At 34.0% G+C, this 22,765-nt stretch overlaps 2 protein-coding genes across 3 annotated transcripts; one reads left to right on the forward strand and one right to left on the reverse strand.

The window, feature by feature from the left end:
• Nucleotides 1–845: 845 nt before the first annotated feature.
• Nucleotides 846–13,480, forward strand: LOC141660577 (protein ARABIDILLO 1-like). The gene is made up of 13 exons (XM_074467571.1): nt 846–946; nt 1,574–3,072; nt 3,248–3,406; nt 3,500–3,580; nt 4,424–4,555; nt 5,599–5,726; nt 7,519–7,606; nt 8,495–8,589; nt 9,934–9,997; nt 10,279–10,454; nt 12,140–12,361; nt 12,720–12,804; nt 12,918–13,480. The coding sequence occupies exons 2-13, from the start codon at nt 1,720–1,722 to the stop codon at nt 13,092–13,094; spliced, it is 2,760 nt and encodes a 919-aa protein (XP_074323672.1). The 5' UTR covers nt 846–946; nt 1,574–1,719; the 3' UTR covers nt 13,095–13,480.
• A 602-nt stretch (nt 13,481–14,082) lies between these two features.
• On the reverse strand, nt 14,083–18,247 carry LOC141719136 (uncharacterized). Of its 2 annotated transcripts, XM_074521520.1 has the most exons (12): nt 18,027–18,247; nt 17,133–17,217; nt 16,512–16,563; nt 16,398–16,418; nt 16,248–16,301; nt 15,872–15,922; nt 15,556–15,618; nt 15,344–15,409; nt 15,170–15,208; nt 14,943–15,065; nt 14,705–14,797; nt 14,083–14,559 (listed from the first exon to the last, which is right to left on the reverse strand). In XM_074521520.1, exons 1-12 carry the CDS (start codon nt 18,097–18,099, stop codon nt 14,290–14,292), a joined length of 990 nt encoding a protein of 329 aa, XP_074377621.1. In that variant the 5' UTR covers nt 18,100–18,247; the 3' UTR covers nt 14,083–14,289. The 2 variants fall into 2 exon arrangements, with proteins under 2 accessions (XP_074377621.1, XP_074377625.1); XM_074521524.1 differs by lacking the exon at nt 18,027–18,247 and having other exon boundaries at nt 17,137–17,223.
• Between the last annotated feature and the right edge of the window lie 4,518 nt (nt 18,248–22,765).

Consider the following 22,765-nt stretch of genomic DNA (forward strand, 5'->3'; position numbering starts at 1 on the left):
TAACTCAAAAGTTTATATAAAGAAGATTGAAAATCGAGGATATACATATATATACACGTATCGAAGCAATAAAGAAGATAATATTGAAGATTGTGGATATGAGATGAAGAGAATTTATCAAATCAAGTTAGTCGGAAAACATACATACATTTGTCCCGAATTTTGGCTAGTCAACTTATGCATTTAAAATATTCAACTAATAATATGATAAATTATATCGATAATATGTATCTAATTATACCATAATACTAGGAACCATGCATGCACACACACAAATATACATATATAAATTATAAATTGAATAAATTGCTTTAAAGTATACATTCTATAAATAATATAAGTTTTTATCTAGATCACTCATGAAGAAAATCCAAACTCGATATATATGAAAGTGTTCAAAATGCCTGAACATAAAATAAAACAGTAATAATGTGTGTATCGCTAAGTATTAATAAAATACGAATTTGATTATTTTTTAAAAATTATTTGAGTTAGTATCTAAGCAAAGTATTACCACCTGGTTTTAGATTTTAACTTTTATCACTTTTATCGTAAAATTTTCATTATTTGTTATTTCGAGATCTTTCGGTAAGTATCATATAATTAATTTTAAACTAGTATTCGAATTCAAATTTTATTGTTAGTTTTGCAGGTTATTTCATTATATTTTACAAGAAAATAATTTTTTTCTCAATTTTTTTCTCAATTTTTTTATTCACATAATCTAGATATATAATTACAATATTTTTATTTACCATCCATAAAAGAAAATTAAAATTTCAAAAATAAAATTCTCTCTAATAAAACCACACTACTTTGATCCAATCCAAATTACAAAAACACCAAAATACATATATAAGCACATTTATATTGTAGGTAATTGGTAGAAAATTACAACACTTGGGAGCACACCAACAAAGGGAGAGTTTGCAAGAACAAGAGGAGGGTAAGTTCTCATTCTCTTCAGGGTTTCATGTAAAACTTCATCTCTCTCCATTATTCACCTCAATTCTCTCTGACCCTTTTCAGTTTTCTATCTCTTTCTCGCTTGATATCTTCATATATGTATCTATATGTTCATATTTGTACGTTTTTGCTTGTGTTTAGCTGGTTTAATCAGAATCTTGGTTGTTAGAGAAATACCCAGATAGGAAATAGATTCAAGGTGCTATCTTTATGAGTTTTGAAGATTCTAGCTTTGTTGGTTGATGGTTTTTTGATTGTTTTTGCTGCAATGTGTTGTTGATTGGTGTTAATTTGATGGGTAATTTTGTGGGGTTGTGGGTATGGATTTGATGGGGTTTGGGGTGATGGGAGTTGGGGTTTTTGAGGTGAATTGATGGTTTTGTTTGGGTGGTTTTTGGTTTTTTGATTTGGGTTTTCGAAATTTTAGGTGGGTTGTTGGAGGTTTGGGTTTGGATTGTTTGGTGGATGATTTTGGGTGGTTTTTTGCTGTGTGTGTTTGATTTTGGTGATTTGAGTGTGTGGGTGTTTAAAGGTCTGTGTGTTTTGCATTGATGGTTTTGGTTTTGATTGTTTGAGCTTATTTGAAGTTGGTTATGTTGTTTTTTAGGTTTGATTTGGTGATGCTGCAACTATTGTGAATTTCGGAATCTGAAGTTGTGGATTGTTGGTATTTTGCGTGATCATTGGCTGAAGGATTGAAGTTGAGAGAAGTTGAAGGGTGTTTAGCTAGTGCATTGCGTGCGGAAGTTAGAAATGAGTCGGAGAGTACGGAGGAAAGTGACGAGGAAGGGAAGTAATAAATTGGATTTGCCAGGTTATACAGAGATTGGTGGTGAGAGTGTACGGTTGGAGGTAAGAGGGGTCGTTGATTGGACTACATTGCCTGATGATTCTGTTATACAGTTGTTTTCGTGTTTGAATTATCGGGATCGGGCTGCTTTGGCGACAACATGTCGGACGTGGAGGGTTCTAGGAAATTCTCCTTGCTTGTGGGACACGTTGGATCTTCGAACCCACAAATGTGATGCAAGTACAGCAACTTTGCTTGCTAATCGGTGTAGCAATCTTCGTAAACTCCGCTTCCGTGGCGCAGAATCTGCTGATGCGTTGATAAATCTCAAAGCTAGGGGATTGCGGGAAATCAATGGTGATTATTGCAGAAAGATCACTGATGCCACACTTTCCATTATAGCAGCTCGACACGAGGTGCTTGAGAGCCTTCAACTTGGGCCAGATTTTTGTGAAAGGATCAGCAGCGATGCAATTAAAGCAATCGCAGTTTGCTGTCCAAAACTTCAAAAACTTCGGCTTTCAGGGATTAGGGAAGTTGATGGAGATGCTATTAATGCTTTGGCCAAGAATTGTCAGAAGTTGACAGACATTGGTTTCATTGACTGCCTCAGCATTGATGTGAAGTCATTGGGTAACATTGTATCAGTTCGTTTTCTATCTGTTGCAGGGACTACAAACATCGAGTGGCCTACGGCGTCGGAGCATTGGTCTAAACTGCCAAAGTTAAGTGGTCTAGATGTTTCGAGAACTGATATAACTCCTGGTTCTGTTTTCAAATTATTTTCTTCCTCACAGAGCTTAAGGGTGATGTGTGCTTTAAACTGTCCGGATCTTGAGGATGATGCCAACTTTGTGGCTCATAAAAGTAATAAGGGTAAACTGTTACTGGCCCTTTTTACTGACATTTTCAAGTCTGTAGCTTCCCTATTTGCCGATACTACTAAGAAAGAGAGAAATATTTTCTCAGATTGGAGGGCTTCAAATAATAAGGATCGAAACCTAAATGAGATAATAATTTGGCTAGAATGGGTTCTCTCCCATTCGCTTCTTCGCATTGCAGAGAGCAACCCTCAGGGTTTAGATAATTTCTGGCTCACCCAAGGAGCAGCACTGTTGCTTAATTTAACACAGAGTTTGCAGGAAGATGTTCAAGAAAGGGCAGCTGCAGGCCTAGCAACTTTCGTGGTCATAGATGATGAGAATGCTAGTATCGATGGTGGACGGGCTGAAGCTGTTATGAGAGATGGTGGCATAAGTCTCTTGTTAAATCTTGCAAGATCATGGAGGGAGGGCCTCCAGTCGGAAGCAACAAAGGTAACATGTTGTACATATACATTTCTTCAAATTTGACGGTTTTATTCTTTTATGCAAGTTTCCTTTCGTTGAGTTCACCCCCGTCCATGATCTTGGTTAATTTGTTGACGATTTAGCAAGATAGAATGGCTTATACACAGAGTATTGGTGAAATCATTTTTTTTGGGGTGTGCAGGCAATAGCTAACTTGTCAGTAAATGCGAATGTTGCCAAAGCTGTAGCAGAAGATGGAGGAATTAATATTCTCACAAATTTGGCAAGATCTATGAATAGATTGGTCGCCGAAGAGGCTGCAGGAGGACTTTGGAATCTTTCTGTCGGAGAGGAGCATAAGGTTGTCTGTTTTGTAGTTTTTGTCACATCTTTCGTATTGTTGGCCATTTTTTCCTACTTGCAATTACAGTTCAGTAATTATATTCAATTTCAGGGTGCTATTGCTGAAGCTGGAGCCGTCCAAGCTTTAGTTGATTTAATTTTTAAGTGGTCTATTGGCGGTGACGGTGTTCTGGTATGTTTTTCATTTGTCATGTCACTACATGCTGTCATGCTTGTAATTATTTTATACGTTGTAAAAGCTTTGCGAGGTCAAGCATCAATTAGCTTTCAGCATGAGAATGTTAAACGCTTTTAGTAAATTCATGTGTTGACGACATAGCAAAAGTTATGTATATTTGTTTCTGTTTTCTTTTCATAACTTTCCGAATCCTTGTTCATTAAATTTTCAGCTTTTTTCGTGGTTTGGCGGAAGGTATTGTGAGGTTTTATTCAAGAACATCTGAGATGATGGAGATAGAGTCTTCTTTAATACTAATGTATTTAAGATAACATAGGATTATATTCCTACACTTTCCATATGAGTTTGTGGGGTAACATTTGCAAGTCTATGTTTCTCCGCTGTAGCTGTATTTTCATAAATTTAACATGTCTTTCGGTGAATGTGCCTAACAGAAGGCTTATTGCAGACAATTTTTTAAGTGAAGTCTTTTCTTTTTTTTTTGCAAGGGAAAGTCTAATCTGGGTCAATTTTTAATGTTTATGTTTATTACGATACTTCATTTAGTGTGATGTTAGGGTAAAATTACATGCCTTTTTTGTGAATCTGATGAAATGTGTGAAAGTAATTAGTCCTAGAAATATTATTTTTTAAAATATTTGTTGCATACATTGGTAATCCTATACTGTCAAGTTATTATGTTTTCACTTACCGAGAGGGACTTACTGTTTCGAAGTTGTAATGTTAGCATTTCTTGATTCTAATCATGCTCAATATCTTACGTTAGTGTCACTCAAAATTTTACGACTATATTTGTACAAAATAGAGGATTAAACTGATATATTTGTCATTTATCAGGAACGTGCTGCTGGAGCTCTGGCAAATTTGGCTGCTGATGACAAATGTAGCATGGTGGTTGCAGCAGTAGGTGGTGTACATGCTCTTGTAAAGCTTGCTTGTAGCTGCGAGTACGAGGGAGTGCAAGAGCAGGTAGAACTTCTTAGTAATTATAAAAATAGTCACTTATCAGTAATTCTTTCTTTAGTCCATGTTTTACTCATTTACTGTGCACATTGGAACTATTGACCTTCGAGAATTAAAATTATTTTACTTTCCATGACCAAGACCAAAATGTTATGCATGTGTGTGTGTGTGTGTGTATATATATATATATATGCAAAGAAGTGCTAGAAAGTGAGTAGACCTAGTATATATATAATTAGGTGGTTGTAGAACAATGTTGCTTTAGATTGTTAGAAACTAGAAAGCCAATCACCAGATTCTTGTGACAAATCTTTAATTTTTTTGCATATGATTTTTATATCAAGCACTTTAGTATTTTAATTAATTTGAATATGTGTGTCTGTTTTTAGAGTCATTACCATAAGAGAGTTTCTTAGTAATAATTTGATAAAAAACAAAAAGCGCGGAATAACGTGTTACTTCTTGCACCCGAACAGGGATTCGTATCACTGAATCGCCAGAAACTGATTAACTTCCAAAAGTTGACTGGAAAGAGTAATTAAGTAACAAGTATCTTGTAATCCTCTAATTGTCTTTATGATAAGTTTATTTATTTAGTTATTTGCACTATTTTGAATAGTCATTTTAAATGCCTTGTTATCGACCTCTGTATTGGATGCGTTTAACACCCATCATCTTCATCTCACTGGGGATTTCTTTCCAATTATTTTATGTGTGCGTGTTGTTTTATGTACTTGTTTCCGTAATAATAAAATTATTTTGGTCAAGTTCAGCATTGCATCAGAATTTTTCTTTCGGTTGCTGAAATAAAGACCACTAAAAAGTAACGTACAGTATGTAGAGTTATATTTGTCCAACTTGCATCACGTCGAATGGTATATGAATATTGTTCTTTTATTTTCATCTAAAAGGCTATTCTTCTATAAGTCTTTGAACATAATACTGGACATGTCTTGTCCTTTAGTTGAGTACCATGTACAATCCCTTTACTGTTTTTCTACCGTCTGTTTGCCACTTATTCATTAATTCCTGTTTCAATTTTTTTTCAGGCTGCTCGTGCATTAGGGAATTTAGCTGCCCATGGAGATAGCAACGGTAATAATGCTGCTGTTGGGCAAGAGGCTGGAGCTCTTGAAGCACTTGTGCAGCTTACTCGTTCTCCTCATGATGGCGTCAGGTAATAATTTGTAATTTCAAAGTTCCATTCACGCATATTTTGATAAGTATTATTTTACTTATGACACATTCAAAAGATTTATGGTGATTGAATTTTGGTAAGAAGAGAGAAATGTTGGACTGTAACCTCTAGTCCTTCCCAATTTGTTGATAAAGCATTTGGCTGCCGTATATCATCCTAGTTTCTTGTTTCTAACGTCTGAGATGTGTATGGTAGGTTGGTACACCTATGTGGAACTGATTTATACTAGAATTTAGACTTTCTGTCGATTATATCAGCAAAAGAAATTTGGAATACAAAACATTATGTTTCCACTACATAAGCGAAAGAGTAGCTATAATATTTGTCCACGAAAGAAATCCATTTGTGTCTCGACAAGTTCTCACCCTGCTAACTTATTAGTGTTTTGTCTTTGAATTGGTTACCTCAGTGGGCAAAGTATACATTTCCCGTGGACGGGTTAAAAAGTTATTTCGAGCTCATTTCACTACTCTTACTTAATCGAAGAAAACAAGAGATGAAAAATACTCTTCTTGATGAAATATGTTTGTTTTATTTTAGTTGTAAGAATAGTTTGTAGTTGCCTCATTAGCAACGTTTAGGAATCATTTGTATTAATTACAGTATTGCCTGAAAATTATTTGGTACTTTATCTAGCATGTTTGAGCTGCGGAAAGACTCTTTATTCTTTTACTTTATTAGATAACGTAAGTGGAACTTAAATGGCATGCTCTGGAAACATTTGAACGTGAAACTGTTTCTAAATTATAATAATTTAATAGGTTTCTGGATCTCTTTCCCATAGGAGTCCGTCTACTTAAATGCTTTTTCTGTGCTCTTTAGTGCCTTCCACATTAAGTTTCACATTATAAAGTTACACGAGGCCTCATTTTTTTGGCGTATAAATATTTTATGGCAAAATGTGTTTTTCTTCCTTTTACTATGCTTGCTTGGGAAAATTAGTCAAGAGGAACATAAAGTATTGTGCAAATCAAAGTAAAAAGACCAAGGGAATTGAGGAAAATATAAAACTTTTAGAAATCTTGCAAATTATTCACAAACATTTTTTTTCCTCTGTCCTATACTTTCGGTCGGAAACATAATATGATAATATTTTACACCAAGCAGACGGAGCCTATTTTGTATGCAAAATTCTCACAGAGATTGCTTGATGAATTAAATGTAAATGTAATTTTATGTATAAGAACTGTAGTTTAGTTTCTCTCTTTGAAGGAAATATATATCTTTGTGTTCAAGCATATATTTAAGAGTTAAAATTGTGTTTGAAAACGTGAGAACCACCCTGCAAATAACATTCCATGTGCATAGTTCATAGAAATAGTTAAAGTAACTTGCTTATTCAACTAAGTAGTTTCCAGAAAAAGACCCGGGCATGTCGGATAAGAGACTAGAACCATGTTTGGTCATAAGTTTGGCTCCTAACCTTCGGGACAACTAGACTTCTTACATGCTTATAATTAATCTGCTACTAATATGCATTGTTATTAACCAAAAGTCTCAAAAATACTTTATCTTTCCTTTAAAGGATGAAAAGGTTCGAAGATGTACCCTTTCACAGCATACAGAAATTGAGTCCAAAGAGAGGGTATAATGAATATTCTCTTATAAAGTGATCAGTTAAATGAGTCATCACATTAGCAATTATGCAGTTGTCGTACGTTCTTCATAGTAGCTAAATTTATTTTATCTCTCATCTTTCTGAGGATGAAAGGAGTGTGTTATTCTTTGTTTGTTTTATCGTTTTGCTAAATCGTCATTGTGTTCTTTATAGACAAGAAGCTGCTGGTGCGTTATGGAATTTATCATTTGATGACAGAAATCGAGAAGCAATTGCAGCGACTGGTGGTGTTGAAGCCTTGGTACGGACTTCCATTCTTTAGAACTTATGTGATAGATATAAACTGCATTTATGGTAGTAACAATACAACTCATCTGGTGGCTTCACAATAATTATATGTAGGTTTGCATCGTGATTAGGTTCTGTGATGGTGCCCTTCTAATAATGAACTACACAGAATTCTAGACACTTGATCTGTCACAAAGTAATATAGCAAAGTTCTTAATGAGTTGGTAGTATGAGATAGAGTAGGATGTAGACCAGTGGCTGATGTCATGTACAATATGCTCATCTGTGCTAGAGTTTGGCTAATTGCCACCAGATAACGTAGTGAATTGATAACATTGCTAAATAAGCCTTAAATTTCCTTAAAAATATGTGTATATAGCGATAGACTATCTTAGTTAACCAACAAGTCCCAGACTGTGTTGACTATTGGTCTTATATGACCTTTGTCAGGACGTGTGCTCTTAAGGAGTGGCTAAATAGTTAATCCTAGCACATCAATTTTATTACATCTGTTGTGTCCGGAAAGTCCTATTCATTCTTAATGCGCATTGTACAGGCAGTGATGTGTCATGTGATTATCATGTTGTTAAGTTATGCAACACGTGTCTTTATGCGCATACATCTTAGTTCTTCATGATTTTATGGTCCTTTTTTCCCAGTAAAGAAACAAAACTGAAGTATACTTGTGATAACTGTTGTGATAGTATTCCAGTTTTAGTGTTTTTCAAAAAGAAAAATCATAATAAGATACTTTATCTTCAGTAACATTATTTTGAAGTAGTTTGGTATTACAAATTGTGTATAAAGAAGCGAAATGAACTTCAGTACCTTTGCTCTTTATTTACTTACAGAATGGTGCAAGGATTTATCTATAATCTGCAACTCTTTTCTACTTTATTAGGTTTCTCTTGCTCGTTCGTGTTCAAATGCCTCTCCTGGTCTTCAGGAGCGTGCGGCTGGTGCTCTTTGGGGATTATCCGTGTCAGAAACCAATAGGTATTGTAGCATTGCAACTCATCTGTGCTTGACAACATTGTGATGATAATGCTTCTGTCATTCTTCTTCCTGCGTCAACCTAAGTATATTCCAGTTTCCCGCCTGCTTCCATCTTTCCTTATCCTCATAAACAATATATGGTAGTGGGGAGAAGATATTTTCTATACTATATGAAATTCAGAAACTGAAGTGGAATTCAATACATATATAGTAAATGGTAATCAACATTTCTGGAACTTTCCTAAAATTTAAAAAAATCAGTTAATCGACTTCCGATCTAGTTATATACATGACATTAATGATGGCTATACTATATATATTACTGCTAAGAAATTGTATAAGTATAGTTTGAAATGCACACGACATTTATGCATTGGCATTTTGGAATTAACAAAAATATTTTCCGACCCCATGAAGCAGTACTATATAGAGTTGAGATATTTGTATTTTAAGCAGTTTCCTGAACCTCGGGTTTTGGGGTTATAGTTTGAAACAGCCTTTCGTAGAATAAAGCATTACAAAATTCCAATCTGCAATAAACTTGTCAATATATATATGATTTCTAGGTATGACCCATATATACACGCAACAGGCATGCACACTGTAGCAGGGCAATATTGATTGAGTTGTATTTCTTAATATTATTTGAGGAAAAAGGCACCACAGTAAATCGTATAGATGCCTGCTAATCTTTAACTGATTTCAAGTCCAAGAGGATGCTGTTAGAGCTAAAACTTTCCTGCCCATCTTAAAGTTTTTTGTACCATATTCTGGAGATTCAGACCTTATCAATTACTATTAGAAAGAAGCATTTAATGCACAACCCAAGTCATGATGGTATGTAAAGCCATAGATAGCTGATAAGTGGTGCCAACCATAAATTGATAATCAATTAAAAATAGATCAAACTTTTGAATAGTGAGAATGAGAACTAATGCTACACCATCTTCTGTTATTATCGTGGGAAGGTTTTGCTGCTATGTGATTTGACTGGTCGCTTGTTACTACAATTTTTATTCATAAGTCACAAATTTTTGCAGCAAGAGCTACACTGATTTTCTTATGTCCTTTGGTTTTTCGCAAATGTTATTTTTTATCCTGTGAACTTTCTATACTTTTGGTTATTTCCGTAAAGGATGTAATACTTTTTTCATCAAGCATCTAATATGTGAGATTTTTCTGTTTGTTTTCTTGTACTCTCCAAGGGTACTGTAGTGGTGCACAGCATGCAGCTCCTCGTGTCTTTTACTTATTAAAATAAATACATATATGTATTTACAGTTTTGAACACACTCTCTTTCTCTCCAATTGACTAGTCTTGGTTGTCTCTTTTATCTGCATCAGCATTGCTATTGGGCGGGAAGGAGGTGTTGCACCACTTATTGCATTGGCACGGTCCGAAGCTGAAGTAAGTACCAAACATCACGTACTATAATAATTTTCTAAAATTGGGTTCCTCTTGTTAGTATATAACTATGTCGTCACTAGTATATACCTTTTTGACATGATCTGAACTTTAGAATGAGAATATGAAGTTACATCATTGGGTTATTTTTTGTTACCAGAATTATTACAAAATAAGTGAGCTCAGTCGTAAATTCATAATTTGGGCTGGGGGGGGGGCCTTCCAGTAAATGTCACAAGAAATACACATGCCTCTGCTGAGTCCAGTGTGTCTCATCTCTTCAGGATGTTCATGAGACTGCTGCTGGAGCTCTTTGGAATCTCGCTTTTAATCCTGGTAATGCTTTTCGAATAGTGGAGGATGGTGGAGTACCGGCTTTAGTTAACCTTTGTTCTTCATCTGTATCAAAAATGGCAAGATTCATGGCTGCATTGGCGCTGTCATATATGTTTGATGGAAGGTATATAAATTTATGTATACATTTATATATCGTATCATAGATGCCTTCGAGTAGTGATCATGATTTTGTTACAACTTAATAGTAGTAAGTGAAAGTTTTAAATTCTCTTGCTAGAAAGAAAATGGGAGAAAGCTTTAGAATGGACTTCAAAATTGAGAAAGAAAAAAATAATGGTTTTGAGTTTGTTAAGGATGTACACTTATTAGCTTGTATCTTTAAATGTTAAGATTATGATTTAAGTTATATGTATTATAAACATATCTATAAGAACTTTCAATAAATTAGATAGTTTAATCTAAAAAGAAGAAAAAAAACGCCTATTTGTTTGAGATCATTTAATTGCTACATTTGACCCAATCTAGTGTTTCAAAGAATGAAAAGGGGTCCTTTGACCTCTGCCCATCAAGGGAGAACACAGGAGAGTAAGTCTCGTACATATAAATTACTGAAAGAGATATGCACAAGTCAACTAAATCTTGTGATCAAATTCAACTTCAACAAAGAGGTGAAATAATTTTCCCTGATTCTTGTGCAAGTTTATGTTGAAACATACAGAAATGGTGCTATATTACTTATAATAAAGGCATAAAGAAAGTACCATTATCCATTAGTTCACTTTTGGATGTTTAAGGGAAAGTTGAGTTATGGTTACATAAGTTTAGTTGTTGAAGAATAAAATGAAATAAAACTTCTTCTAACTTCTTAGTAACTTATTTTTATTGTGATGTTCATTTTCAACTGCCCAAATCTTGTTTGCTCGAGACAGACTAAGATAGTTATCAACACCAAATTAAACACTTACCGGCTAATAGAAGTAAACTGAACAACGTTTGATTGAGTAAAACATGTAATTTGATACACTAGAATTTTGAGATGCCAGTCTCTCCGAAGAACAACGAAAAGAAATTGGTCTACTTTGATAATAGAAATCCTAGCTCCATCCTCTTTTAATGTTTCGGCTTCAGTAGTATAGTATAGACATATATATTTAATTGTGCATTTTATTTAGTTTTTTTTCTTGAAAAAACTCTAGTAATGAAATCTAGTTTGTGAATTATATTATTTTTTCTATAACAAAGATTTTTAGTTTTTTTTGGTCATGTCCAATGGCGTGCCCTATTTCTCTCCAATTTTTTAGAAATCCCCAGCAATCCAATAAACTCATCATCTTAATTAGGGATTATCATGTATAATTGACTAACGATGTAGCGCGTCTTTCTAAACTACCTTCTTAACATTTTTGTTAGGTCTCCAAAAATTTTAGTTCATCTTCGTGGACTAGCTTTTTTTTTCTCTGGTTTGGAGAATTTATATTCTGAAGTAATGTTCAACAGTTCAAGTCTTCAAGACATCTTGACTGCCGTTCGCCAGTATTTTTTGTTGTATAAGATAGTGTTTATTTAATGAATTAATTTCATAAAGATAATTTTTTAGTTGTACAAAGAATGTTTTTTAATACACCTTTGAGAATGCCTTGGAACAAGAGTCAAGAGTGACTAGTATTTTTCTTGCTCCACTCTAACACAGTCTTCTAGATCTACTTGATTGTCAAATTTAACCTTTCTCTCCTGATGGTTTATCACTGTTAGAATTCGGCTTGCCTTTTCTGATTTAAATGTTGATGGGGAATAAATTAAGATGTTTTTCTCCAGAATCAGCTGTTGAAAAATATGTGTGTTGTGCAGAATGGATGAGTTTGCTCTGGTTGGGACGTCCTCAGAAAGCAGTTCAAAAAGTGTAAACTTAGAAGGGGCTAGGAGAATGGCGCTCAAGAATATTGAAGCTTTCATACTTACATTTACTGACCCACAAGCATTTACTGCTGCAGCTGCATCTTCAGCCCCTGCAGCATTGACGCAAGTCACTGAATTGTCTCGTATTCATGAGGCAGGTCATCTGAGATGCAGGTATTTCTCCCTCTATTGTTTTTACCAGAATTGAAGTTCTTTGTCATGATAGTATTTCCAGGACAGCCAGCATTCTTTTGTGCATAATCTTTTTGTGAGCATGTTTACTTGCCACAATTAAGGGAGTAGTTCGCAGGAGTTTTTTTTAGCATATCTTGTTAAAAAAAATTGGTTTTTTATTTGTAGTGAATGTGTTCTAGCATTGTCTATATGCTAAGAGTGAATAATTAACTATAGTCTCTTCTTTTAGTGCAAGCTATTCCAATTTAATGTAAATACTATGTAGCTTGTAATGTATCTCTCTGCCCGAACAATCTAATAGTCTCATTTTTTGACTTTCATGTATCATTTTGCGCAGTGGATCTGAAATTGGAAGATTTGTTATTATGCTTAGAAATCCATCTTCCGTGCTCAAGGCATGTGCTGCGTTCGCCCTTCTCCAGGTGGATGAACCTTAACTCTCTCTATTATTTAAATTCTTCTTTTTAAATTGATTGTGGGTAAATTGAACGCATTCAAACTTGTGCTAATTTTCAATTCTGCAACCTTCCTGTAGTTTACCATCCCGGGTGGTAGGCATGCACTCCACCACGTATCCCTTTTGCAAAATACGGCTGCCCCAAGGGTTCTGCGAGCTGCAGCTGCAGCAGCTAATGCACCTCTTGAAGCAAAAATATTTGCAAGGATTGTACTCCGAAATCTTGAGCACCATCAAACAGAAACTTCTATATAACAACGTGCTTGAGTTTTCTTATTCACTTTCTCGTTTTAAGCTAAAAAGCAATCTCGTTGGAGCAGCAAGTTGAAATGTCCTAGTTGTGTGTTCTGTTATGTGCGAGCAATCAGATCGACAATCAAAATGTGATAAATGTAGAATCTTTCTGTGCGGGCAGTCTGCTTGATCAAATTGTGATCGGTGTATGTCTGATCCGCAACTTTCTTCTCATTACCCTCAAGTTTTCCCATTCTTATTATTTGTCTGTACAAACATATGGTCACCATAGAGTTACTTTGTGTGAAGGTTATATTGATAGTTTTGTCTTGTGATTTACCGAGAATTTGAGACTAAGTTTACAATAGATATTTTATAAAAATATTATTGCGTTATGTTTTTTTACCTGGGTTTGAGTTCATACAAGAACCTTAAATTATGCCTGCGCGCACACACACACACACACACGATATCTACTTTAGCAGGGTGTTTGAAACTATAAATAACAAAGTCTATAATAGTGTATTGCTTGTTTTTTGATCAACAGACACCATTTCTTAAAATATTAGAAGGCATTTTAGAATCATGAGAAGATGCAAGTTTTGTTTGTAATAATTTGGAAATTGTGAAATCTTGGAGTTAAACTTTACAAACTCAAATCACATGATTTGAAGTAAAACTACAATTAGTGTCAGTTTTGAACTATGGACTGTCCCGGACATTATAGCATTGTTAAACCTCTCTGAAGGGACAGGAGCAACAGCTGGGAGAAGGTACGAGTAAGAAACAATAGGTGGGAGAGATGGGCGGTTTATCCTTTGAGGTCGAGAATTAAGGTCCAAGTGAAGCGGGGTAAACCTTCCTGAGATAAAAGACGGTTTATCCTTTGAGGTCGAGAATTAAGGTCCAAGTAAATAGGGTTCAAATCTTCCTAGTTCCTACAAGCCCGATAAGAATTAAGGTCCAAGTAAAGAGGGTTCAAACCTTCCTAAACCTTGCTTAGGCATACTAAAACAAGTAAACTGATGGCCTTAGCTCAGTGATATGTATTAATGTGATGATATATTTAGCATTAGAGTCAATCAGATAGACAATTGCGGGAAGTGACAAAAAATTAAGCAAAAATTAATCTGTTCACCCCCCTCGTCTCCATTAATCTTTAATTCTGTAACGCTGATTACTCAGAGCTCTACGGAGCTCTACACCGATGGCTTTCTTAATAGAACTCCATATCAAGAAAGAATTTCCGAGAAACACCAATGGCTTTCTTAATAGAACTCCAGATCAAGAAAGAAGATTGCACTCGAGAAGTGTCTGTTGTTTCCAAAGTTGCAGTTGTTTCGTTGTCCTTTAAGTAAGGCAGCACATATTTCTTCATATCACTCGAAGAAATTTCAAGATGCCTTCCGGATAGTGTTATAAATTTTACCTTTCCAGCTTCATCTAGTGTCCTCAAACCGATCCAGTCTTCAAGATAGAGCTTTGTCTGCACTCCACACGACATATTACGTTAAAGACAAAGGAAGGCATAGATGCTAATAGACCTGTTTACCCGATTCCATACGTACATTTTTGTTGTTACTAACCCTAGGATATAGAGATTGGTTATCAGATTCAGGCACAGATGTTACCTTCTGTGCGGGCAATATTGTGCTCCAGGATCCATCTTTGTAATAACCAAACAAAGCTGTTTCTCTTGGTATCAAAATTATATCTTGCTCAAACTGAAAAATTATACGAAAATAAGTTAATGAAAGATTACTACTAAACGACATTAATTAAACTACCCCAAGTTCCTAGATACTGTATTTTATTTTCAACTGCATCAAGTATAGATTCTACTGAAGTTAAATGGAAGTATGAACTTGCCATGATAAGCACCAAATTATGCAAGCTTGCAAACCGGTGCTTATAAGTCGAGTTTCTGTGGCCAGCAATTTCATTGTTAAGCTTCGGAAGAAACTTGCATGCATCCATATAATCATCAATGTCCTGTAATAAGTTTATATATAACCTTCATATTAGTTGTACTTGGGAATGAATTACACCTGAAAAAGTTCTTAGAACTAGAAAACTCACTAGTTCTCCTAACTTACAGTTGGAATTTTAATATATCCGGCTGGTGCCAAGTGATTCTGCAGTGGATCACGAAATTAAGTTTTCCAACAAAATTGAAATATTGAACAGGCATTATTAATTTGTTTGTTTTTTGAATCTAATTGAAGTTTCATATTGGAAACTGTATCAAGAAAAGAGAATGACTTGTAAACCTGTAGGAATTTGCTATAAATTGCCGATTTGATTAAACTGTCCACAAGTTTGCATAATACATCAGTCTGCACAAAGAAGAAATGTCAAAGCACAGCTGCAAGAGTTTGCAGATTATAAGAAAGAACTTCATGTCAAATACTACAGAGTTACTAGTATATGAGAATTGTCAAAAATTGAAGGATGAACTGGCATGGAGGGCTTTGATATGCACCCGACAAAATGGAACAGATGCTTCACCGACATGAGGACCTGCCAATGATATGAAATTCTTTACCTGTTTGTCGTTGCAAAAAAAAGACTCATTAGCGAATAAAAAATTTGACATTTTAGAAACCTGTAGATGATAGTAATATACAATATTATATTTGTATCGTTATATCATCTTATGTTTAACAATGTGATGAAATTAAGAAGAAGGCATCTCTGTTTGATTGAAAATGTATCTTGATAAGTTGAAGGTAGTTCAAATCAAAGTCAAGATTAACCATTAGGTGCTATATTAATATTTTTCGAGAAATTATCCTTACAGGAGGTGCTCCGTCGCAGAACTCAATGACCCCTCGCCCAACCATGTTACCCTGTACGACACAAGGAAATACCAATATGTTCAAGACGTTAAACAAAACAGCAAGATTGCATGATCTTTATGGAATTTATTCTGGTAATCTCTTTCCTAAGCAAGTTATAAATGTTTTCAGATGAAAAATTCTATTCAAAGCCCTAAAATAAACCTTTTTTTGCAGAATTCAACAAACAATTGATTCATAAACCACAATCTCGTCAGTCAGAACATTAGTTCCATTTCAAACATTTTGCATGTGGAATCAGTTAATAAGGTCGGTTGTCATATAAGATATCATAAGGTACAAACCCTTTCTCTATGAAACAAAGCTCGCTTCTGACCTGGGAAAATCCAACAATACTGTAACCCTTGCGGAGTTCACTCATTGTCTTCACCTATCAGTTGAAACAAGTGCATGATAATTTACAGGTAAAATATAAAAAGCCTTAATTTTTTTGTTGAATATAATGTGTTAAGCACTATTTCCCCACCTTCTCGCAGGCAATGTCAACCTACAAATCAGAGAAAGAATATGTCGGTTTACAACATAAAATCTTGATAAAGTGACACAACTGGTAGTTCTTTGAATAAGATTTAAAGATTACCTGTTTTTCAAGAGGCATAAACCACGAATCCCATTTTCCATTTCCAATTTCACTACATTTGTATACAACATAATTTAGAAAAATTTCAGGGTGTGAGAAGTTTAGGTAGGAAATACATTCAGAATTTTCAGCAACAAAAAGAAGTTATGTTTTGTTTAAACACTTTATAAATTGAAGATATCTCAAGGATTTAGGTATAATCAGGGAGCAGAAAGCATAACCGTTAAATATATGATCCTATTGGGGCCTTCCTCTAACACCTTAAGGTTTTAGATAAGCTGGTTACTCAACATGGTATCAGAGCTTAGGCTGGCGGGAGAACTAAGATTCGATTTCCAGCCACCCCCAATATTCTCACAAATTAATGTGGACACTAAAGGCAATTAATACCCCAAAGATGGGTGCCGGTGTTCCACTCTTCGACCCATAAATGGGCTTTCGAGTGAGGGGGAGTGTTAAATATATGATCCTATTGGGGCCTTCCTCTAACACCTTAAGGTTTTAGATGAGCTGGTTACTCAACAATAACATCAGACAATTATAATTGAATGTACACATACTATCCTTGAGCCGCAGAGCAATTGCATAACTTTTTTGCGAATATAATGCAATAGTACGTACATACAGTGTCCTCTATTCCCAGACCACTTGCTTAAACTTGTAGTAAAATTCTTAACTCCCTCGCTTAAACAACTTTCGTGCATTCCTGCCAGATTATAAATATGAATAAGAAACTTAGGAAATTAGTGCTCATAGATTTTCTTAAGAATCAGTTGATGGGCATATAAATGACCAAGTAGAATAAAAACAGACTCGTGTGAAGTTTCATATAAAGTTCTTTAAACTAAAAACAGCTAAAAATTGGCAATAGACTGAAAACCAGTGACTCCGAAACAAGGAGGTACTTCAAAAGTTTTAACTGCAAGCATTCTGATCATATGTTACCCCTTGTCATTAAGATATCTATCCCCTATAATGCTTTGGAAGTTTGTATAATATCTTCACAGTTTTTTGTCTGTAATTTCCTCACCTTAGAATTTAGCAACATATGTAATAGATAATCAATACAGAACTTATGAACTTATCATCGACATGAATTCAATAGCCCACAATATACGGACTACAGTAGTGACATAATACTTTCTTACATCAACAAAATTTTTCCTCTTTCAAGAAAAGACTATTTTCAAGAATTTAATCTGTGACTTAACGGATAGCAAGTAGACACTTAAGAAAGCACACTAAGCACGACTAAAGGATTTGTTTTATATCTGAATGGATCGCCGTTCAATGCATAATACAGGTTTTTTGTACCCTTGTTTAGAGTAGGTATAATCTTGAGACCTTAAAGCCATCAAACTGATGTGATCATAAAATTTAATTCATGAACAAGACCTAAAACACATTTACATACATATTTTGAATTTTTGCAGTTACAGAAATACACTTTTCATTTGAATTCGATTATATACGAAACACGTACTTAAAATCGAGAAAATGTTACAGAAACATTACCATGAAAGACCACAAAAGGTAGAGCACCTGTAGTTGCTACCATAAGACTAAAGATCATGCATCTCATAAGCATTATTAATAATGTACAAGATGAAATATCAATCTCAAATTACTACCAGAAGGTAATGCATAACATGTATGTGTAAAGAGAGATGATTGTTTAGGGAGCTTGGCTATGTTGGTTGTTGCAAGAAAATGGGAGAAGAAGGTGAGAGTGAAGTGATAATCTAAAGCAAGTTATTTGATCAGGAGGACAACGTTTTTACGTGCCGTGTAGCATTTATAGTTTGACAATAAGTAAACTACCTGCTGATATTTGAAAATGTCTCAATTTAAAAATATCTCCATCTTTTATTATTTCTTTGCTAGCTAAGAGGCATGACAAATTATATTCTTTTTTTATATAATGATAATTAATATTCTTATTCAAAAAGAAGATACTTCCTCTGTTCCATCCGATTGTATACAAATTTTTTTCAATACTCGACATGCATTTTACGGTAAATACAAAGTATAATTTCATAATTTATTTTTGAATTTTGTTTGTATTAAACATTAAACAACAATTTTTGAAGAAAAAATTATAAAAATTATTTGCGGAACTGTAGTTTAAATGAGTCTTAAAATACGTACTGAGTCCCCGTCCGCCAATGTCACAACTAGAAATATGGCATCAAATACCGGTTCACAACCGATCTTAAAAAAAAATTGTACCGATATTTTCGAGTGATGTTAAATGTCATTTTAACATAAGCCTATTACAATATTTTCTATTTATGTTTGAATGTGCACACCTAGAGGGAGGGGTGAATAGGTGTTATGAATAACTAATACCGATTTTTATGTGTTACCAAATATTTATCAAATTGTGAGACAACTTGATATTAAGTTTAAATATATGTTGTCAGCGAGCTGACTCTGAATATGCAATGTAGAATAAAGATGATAGGGGATAAAATAAATCTTAATTACGTCATTAATGTGACATTAATTGCATCTAGAACTGCCAGACCCATTAAAGAAGGCCATATGTATGACATTCAGACCAAGAAGATTAACACATTGATTAGGCCCAAGAAGGTTAACACATTGATCAAGTCTGATGGAACAGAGAAGGCCCAATAGCCCTGAATATTAAATAATTTCGTAATTAATTAATATGGGATAAATCAGCTGATCAGTGAAGTCTAAAAAGGACAAATTCCTTGGAGATTGGCCTCCAAAAAATTCCATAGGATAAGGAATCAACTTCCTGCATTATAGGACTCCAAATTCCATTTTAATTCTGAGACTTATCTGTTAGTGTTTGTGCCCTAGAGACAACACTATGATGTTTTAGTTTAAGACATTATGATTATTAATGTTTATGTTCTATCGATTATTCTCTTTATAATTTATTAATTCTTAATTTACTGCGATATAAATGTTAGATTAATAAATGTCCTTTGAATATGATATGCGATTCTATATCTCTAAATATGTGACTTAGAAATGAGATTATGAGAATAGTATCAATATTCCTAAAGGTCCCTAGTCAGAGTATTATTATTAAGAGATAATAATAGTGCATTAAGACTAATGTGTTTGTTGACTGATGATCACATCTCATTGATAATAGGTATAGTGATACTAAAGTCAAAGACACAGGCAGATGTACATGTATATGGTGCTGGATAGACCCGATGTGAGATTATACATGTCTGTTGTGTCATAAGTAATTATCACAGTGATAATGATGTAATGGTCCTTAAATCTGAAGTCATTATATATCTATACGAGAATTTATATACATTGATTCCATTAAAAGTTATCCTTGACCGGGTAATGATAAAAGTGGACATTGGGTATATTATGAATCGTATGAGAAATATGAATGATTTAGAAGGATTTAACCCTCCTATTTTAGGAGTGATATTATTTGCCTCTTTTGTGAGCTAGACTACGAAATGCATGGTCACGCTCAAATGTTGATTTGATATGATAGTCTACTCATTGATCAAGGAAACCTGGATTAAACATTGATGAGGATGACACATTACATGCCTCTGGTTTAATCTATAATATGTGGTTAAAGGGATTATATTACATTGTACATTATTCACGAAAGGTTTAATCGATCACCGATTCAATTATTATTACTTGGGTAGCAATGATGTATTACTAGATGCCGCTCATTGTTTATGATTTTAAATTAGATTTAAAATTTGCTGCCAACTTAATAATAACCTATAGGGTCACACACAAAGAATACTTGAAGGATTTAATTTAAATTGGATTTAAATTATATTAAAGTAATTCAAATTATTTATAATATTAATTAAGTATGACTTAATTAATTAGATAAATATTGATATTCGAATTTACGAATATTAATTATGAAATTTATTTGTTAAATAATTAAGTGAGACTTAATTATAATACAAATAGGAATTTCGAATTAATAATAACTCCTAATTAGTTAAGAGTTATAATTCATTTTTCTACTCTCTATATAATATCTCTTGTGTAGTTGATTTTTATGTGCAAAAGAATTTTACTAAAACCCTAGCCACCAAGGGAGAAGATGGAGAGAGCAAGAAGAAACGAGTTTGTGCTAGTACACTTCCAATCCTTGCGTTCAAGCATTCGTGTGGATACCGATAGAGCGTAGATCGTGAGAGTGGGATGCGTGGTGATTGAATAAATTTTGGATCTCCATTAGTCAAGCAATTTGTAAAGCTTCTTAAGGTAAACAATCTGATCTACGAATTAAATATCTATTTTTTGCATGGATTTTGCGGTGGGTTTCGAAAATTCTGATTTTTCACGTTTTTAATTACTGTTTCCGTTGCGTTTATGTGCTCGAAACCCAACAACGGCATCAGAGCTACTTGCGAAAAGTGTTTAATTCATTTATGTGTTTACTGGTTTATGATGATAACATGTATACAATATTCCATGACTGTTATATATGCGATTTTGTATGTTTTACATGTTATTATGTTTATATATGCGTATGTATATATATGTTTTGAATATATGATATTCATGAGAGTTGTATAATCATATGATGATTATATAATCTATATATATACTGATATATACATGTTTTGTGTTTGTTCTTATTATAAGAATCGTATTTGATACGATTCTGAATCGGATGTAGCAGATTTGCTGAAATCTGTGTCTGGTGTCCGATTTTGGCAAACGAATACGCTATTTCATATGGAATCGAGTGTATGAACGTAACTGATAGATAAAGCTATCATCGACTGATCTGTAAGGTGTTTGACGTCGTTTAGGCCCTGTAATCTGCGATTTAATGTTATCAGATTTAATTTTGAATTTTCTGATTATTTTAATATTTGGTTTTTATGATTAGATCATGATGGGTATGATATGTTAAGATCAGATTATGTGTTTTAACATGTTATTTTGTGTTAATTGAGCATGGTGGATGGTTATGGCTTGTGACCTTAGGTTAATGGTTTTGGTTTTTCAAATACGGCTTGCATGTCGTTTAATCTTGTAATTATTAAATCTCGAATGTAACTCGAGTTCTTCTTGTAAGTTCATTAGATTAGTTTACATATTTCATTCTTGTAATGTACATGAAGACATGAAGATTTGAAGATCAAGGGTAATCCCACACGGAGGCCATCCAAGGAAGCAATACAAGAAATAAGACATGTAATAGTTAGCCTGTATTTATTTTCCACCTTAGATTGACCTAGATCTTTGTCATTAGCTTGATAAATATCACATAGGATGAAGCCATAATCAACCACGTTTATTTATTGCACTTTACATATATATGAGTATATGATAAATGTATGTGTAGAGTAATTTATAAAAATGCATGCTTAATTAGATTAAGGATGTATGTATTAGATACGACACTCATGTCATGCTTGCTAAACAAGATAAAATCTGTAACGATTCAAGATTTTAAAATGAACAAACGATTATGAGATTCTCGTGTTTATGAAACACAGAATAAAATACAAATTTTCTTTGTTTCTAACATGGGGCGATTTTGTCAAAAGTGAGTTCATTGAATTTGTAAGGTTGTGGGTTTTAAGCGAGACCGTTGTGACTCCCTTACTACCTAGAAATCAAACCATTGACGAATATTTATTTGAAGTATTTTATTCAAGGAAAAATTGGGAATCTCTTTATGATGGGATCATGATCATTTTAAATTAACAAAACCCCAAACTTAATATTAAGTTGATCAGATGTCTTCCAATGAGTCTAATGCGTTAACCCCTAGATCGACCAGGAGTGGGTTTGCCAAAGCGAAGTACTCCTATCTATCGTGGGAGATGTGTTGAAGTATATTGATATTTTTTGACTATTGGGTTTGACTTAACTAAGTTATCACGGTTAAAGAGAGGAAAACTATCCTCTTGGTCACAGGTTCGAATCCCACGGGAGGAGAATTTATGATTATGCCTCCTGAGCCAGAGCATGTCGCTTAAATGCGGTTTACCTTGGTTCACGTGGTTTGCACGCTATTGCGTGAGCCCGTAGGGTTTACCCAGTGCGCACCTGAAGGGTAGCGGCTGCGGGTTACCTACGATAAAAAAAAATTTATCACAATAGGATTGTGAACTTAGAGGCATAAAGTTTGGCGAGATTTATTAGATAAATATGAACAAATGTTTATCCACCAAGCTATCCAAGAGTTATATAGTTGATATAATTGACAAATGTTATCTACCTAAATAATAATATTTTAGGAGAAAAGCCAGAGTTGA

Source organism: Apium graveolens, chromosome 1, assembly GCF_009905375.1.
Source record: "Apium graveolens cultivar Ventura chromosome 1, ASM990537v1, whole genome shotgun sequence".
Taxonomy (NCBI): domain Eukaryota; kingdom Viridiplantae; phylum Streptophyta; class Magnoliopsida; order Apiales; family Apiaceae; genus Apium; species Apium graveolens.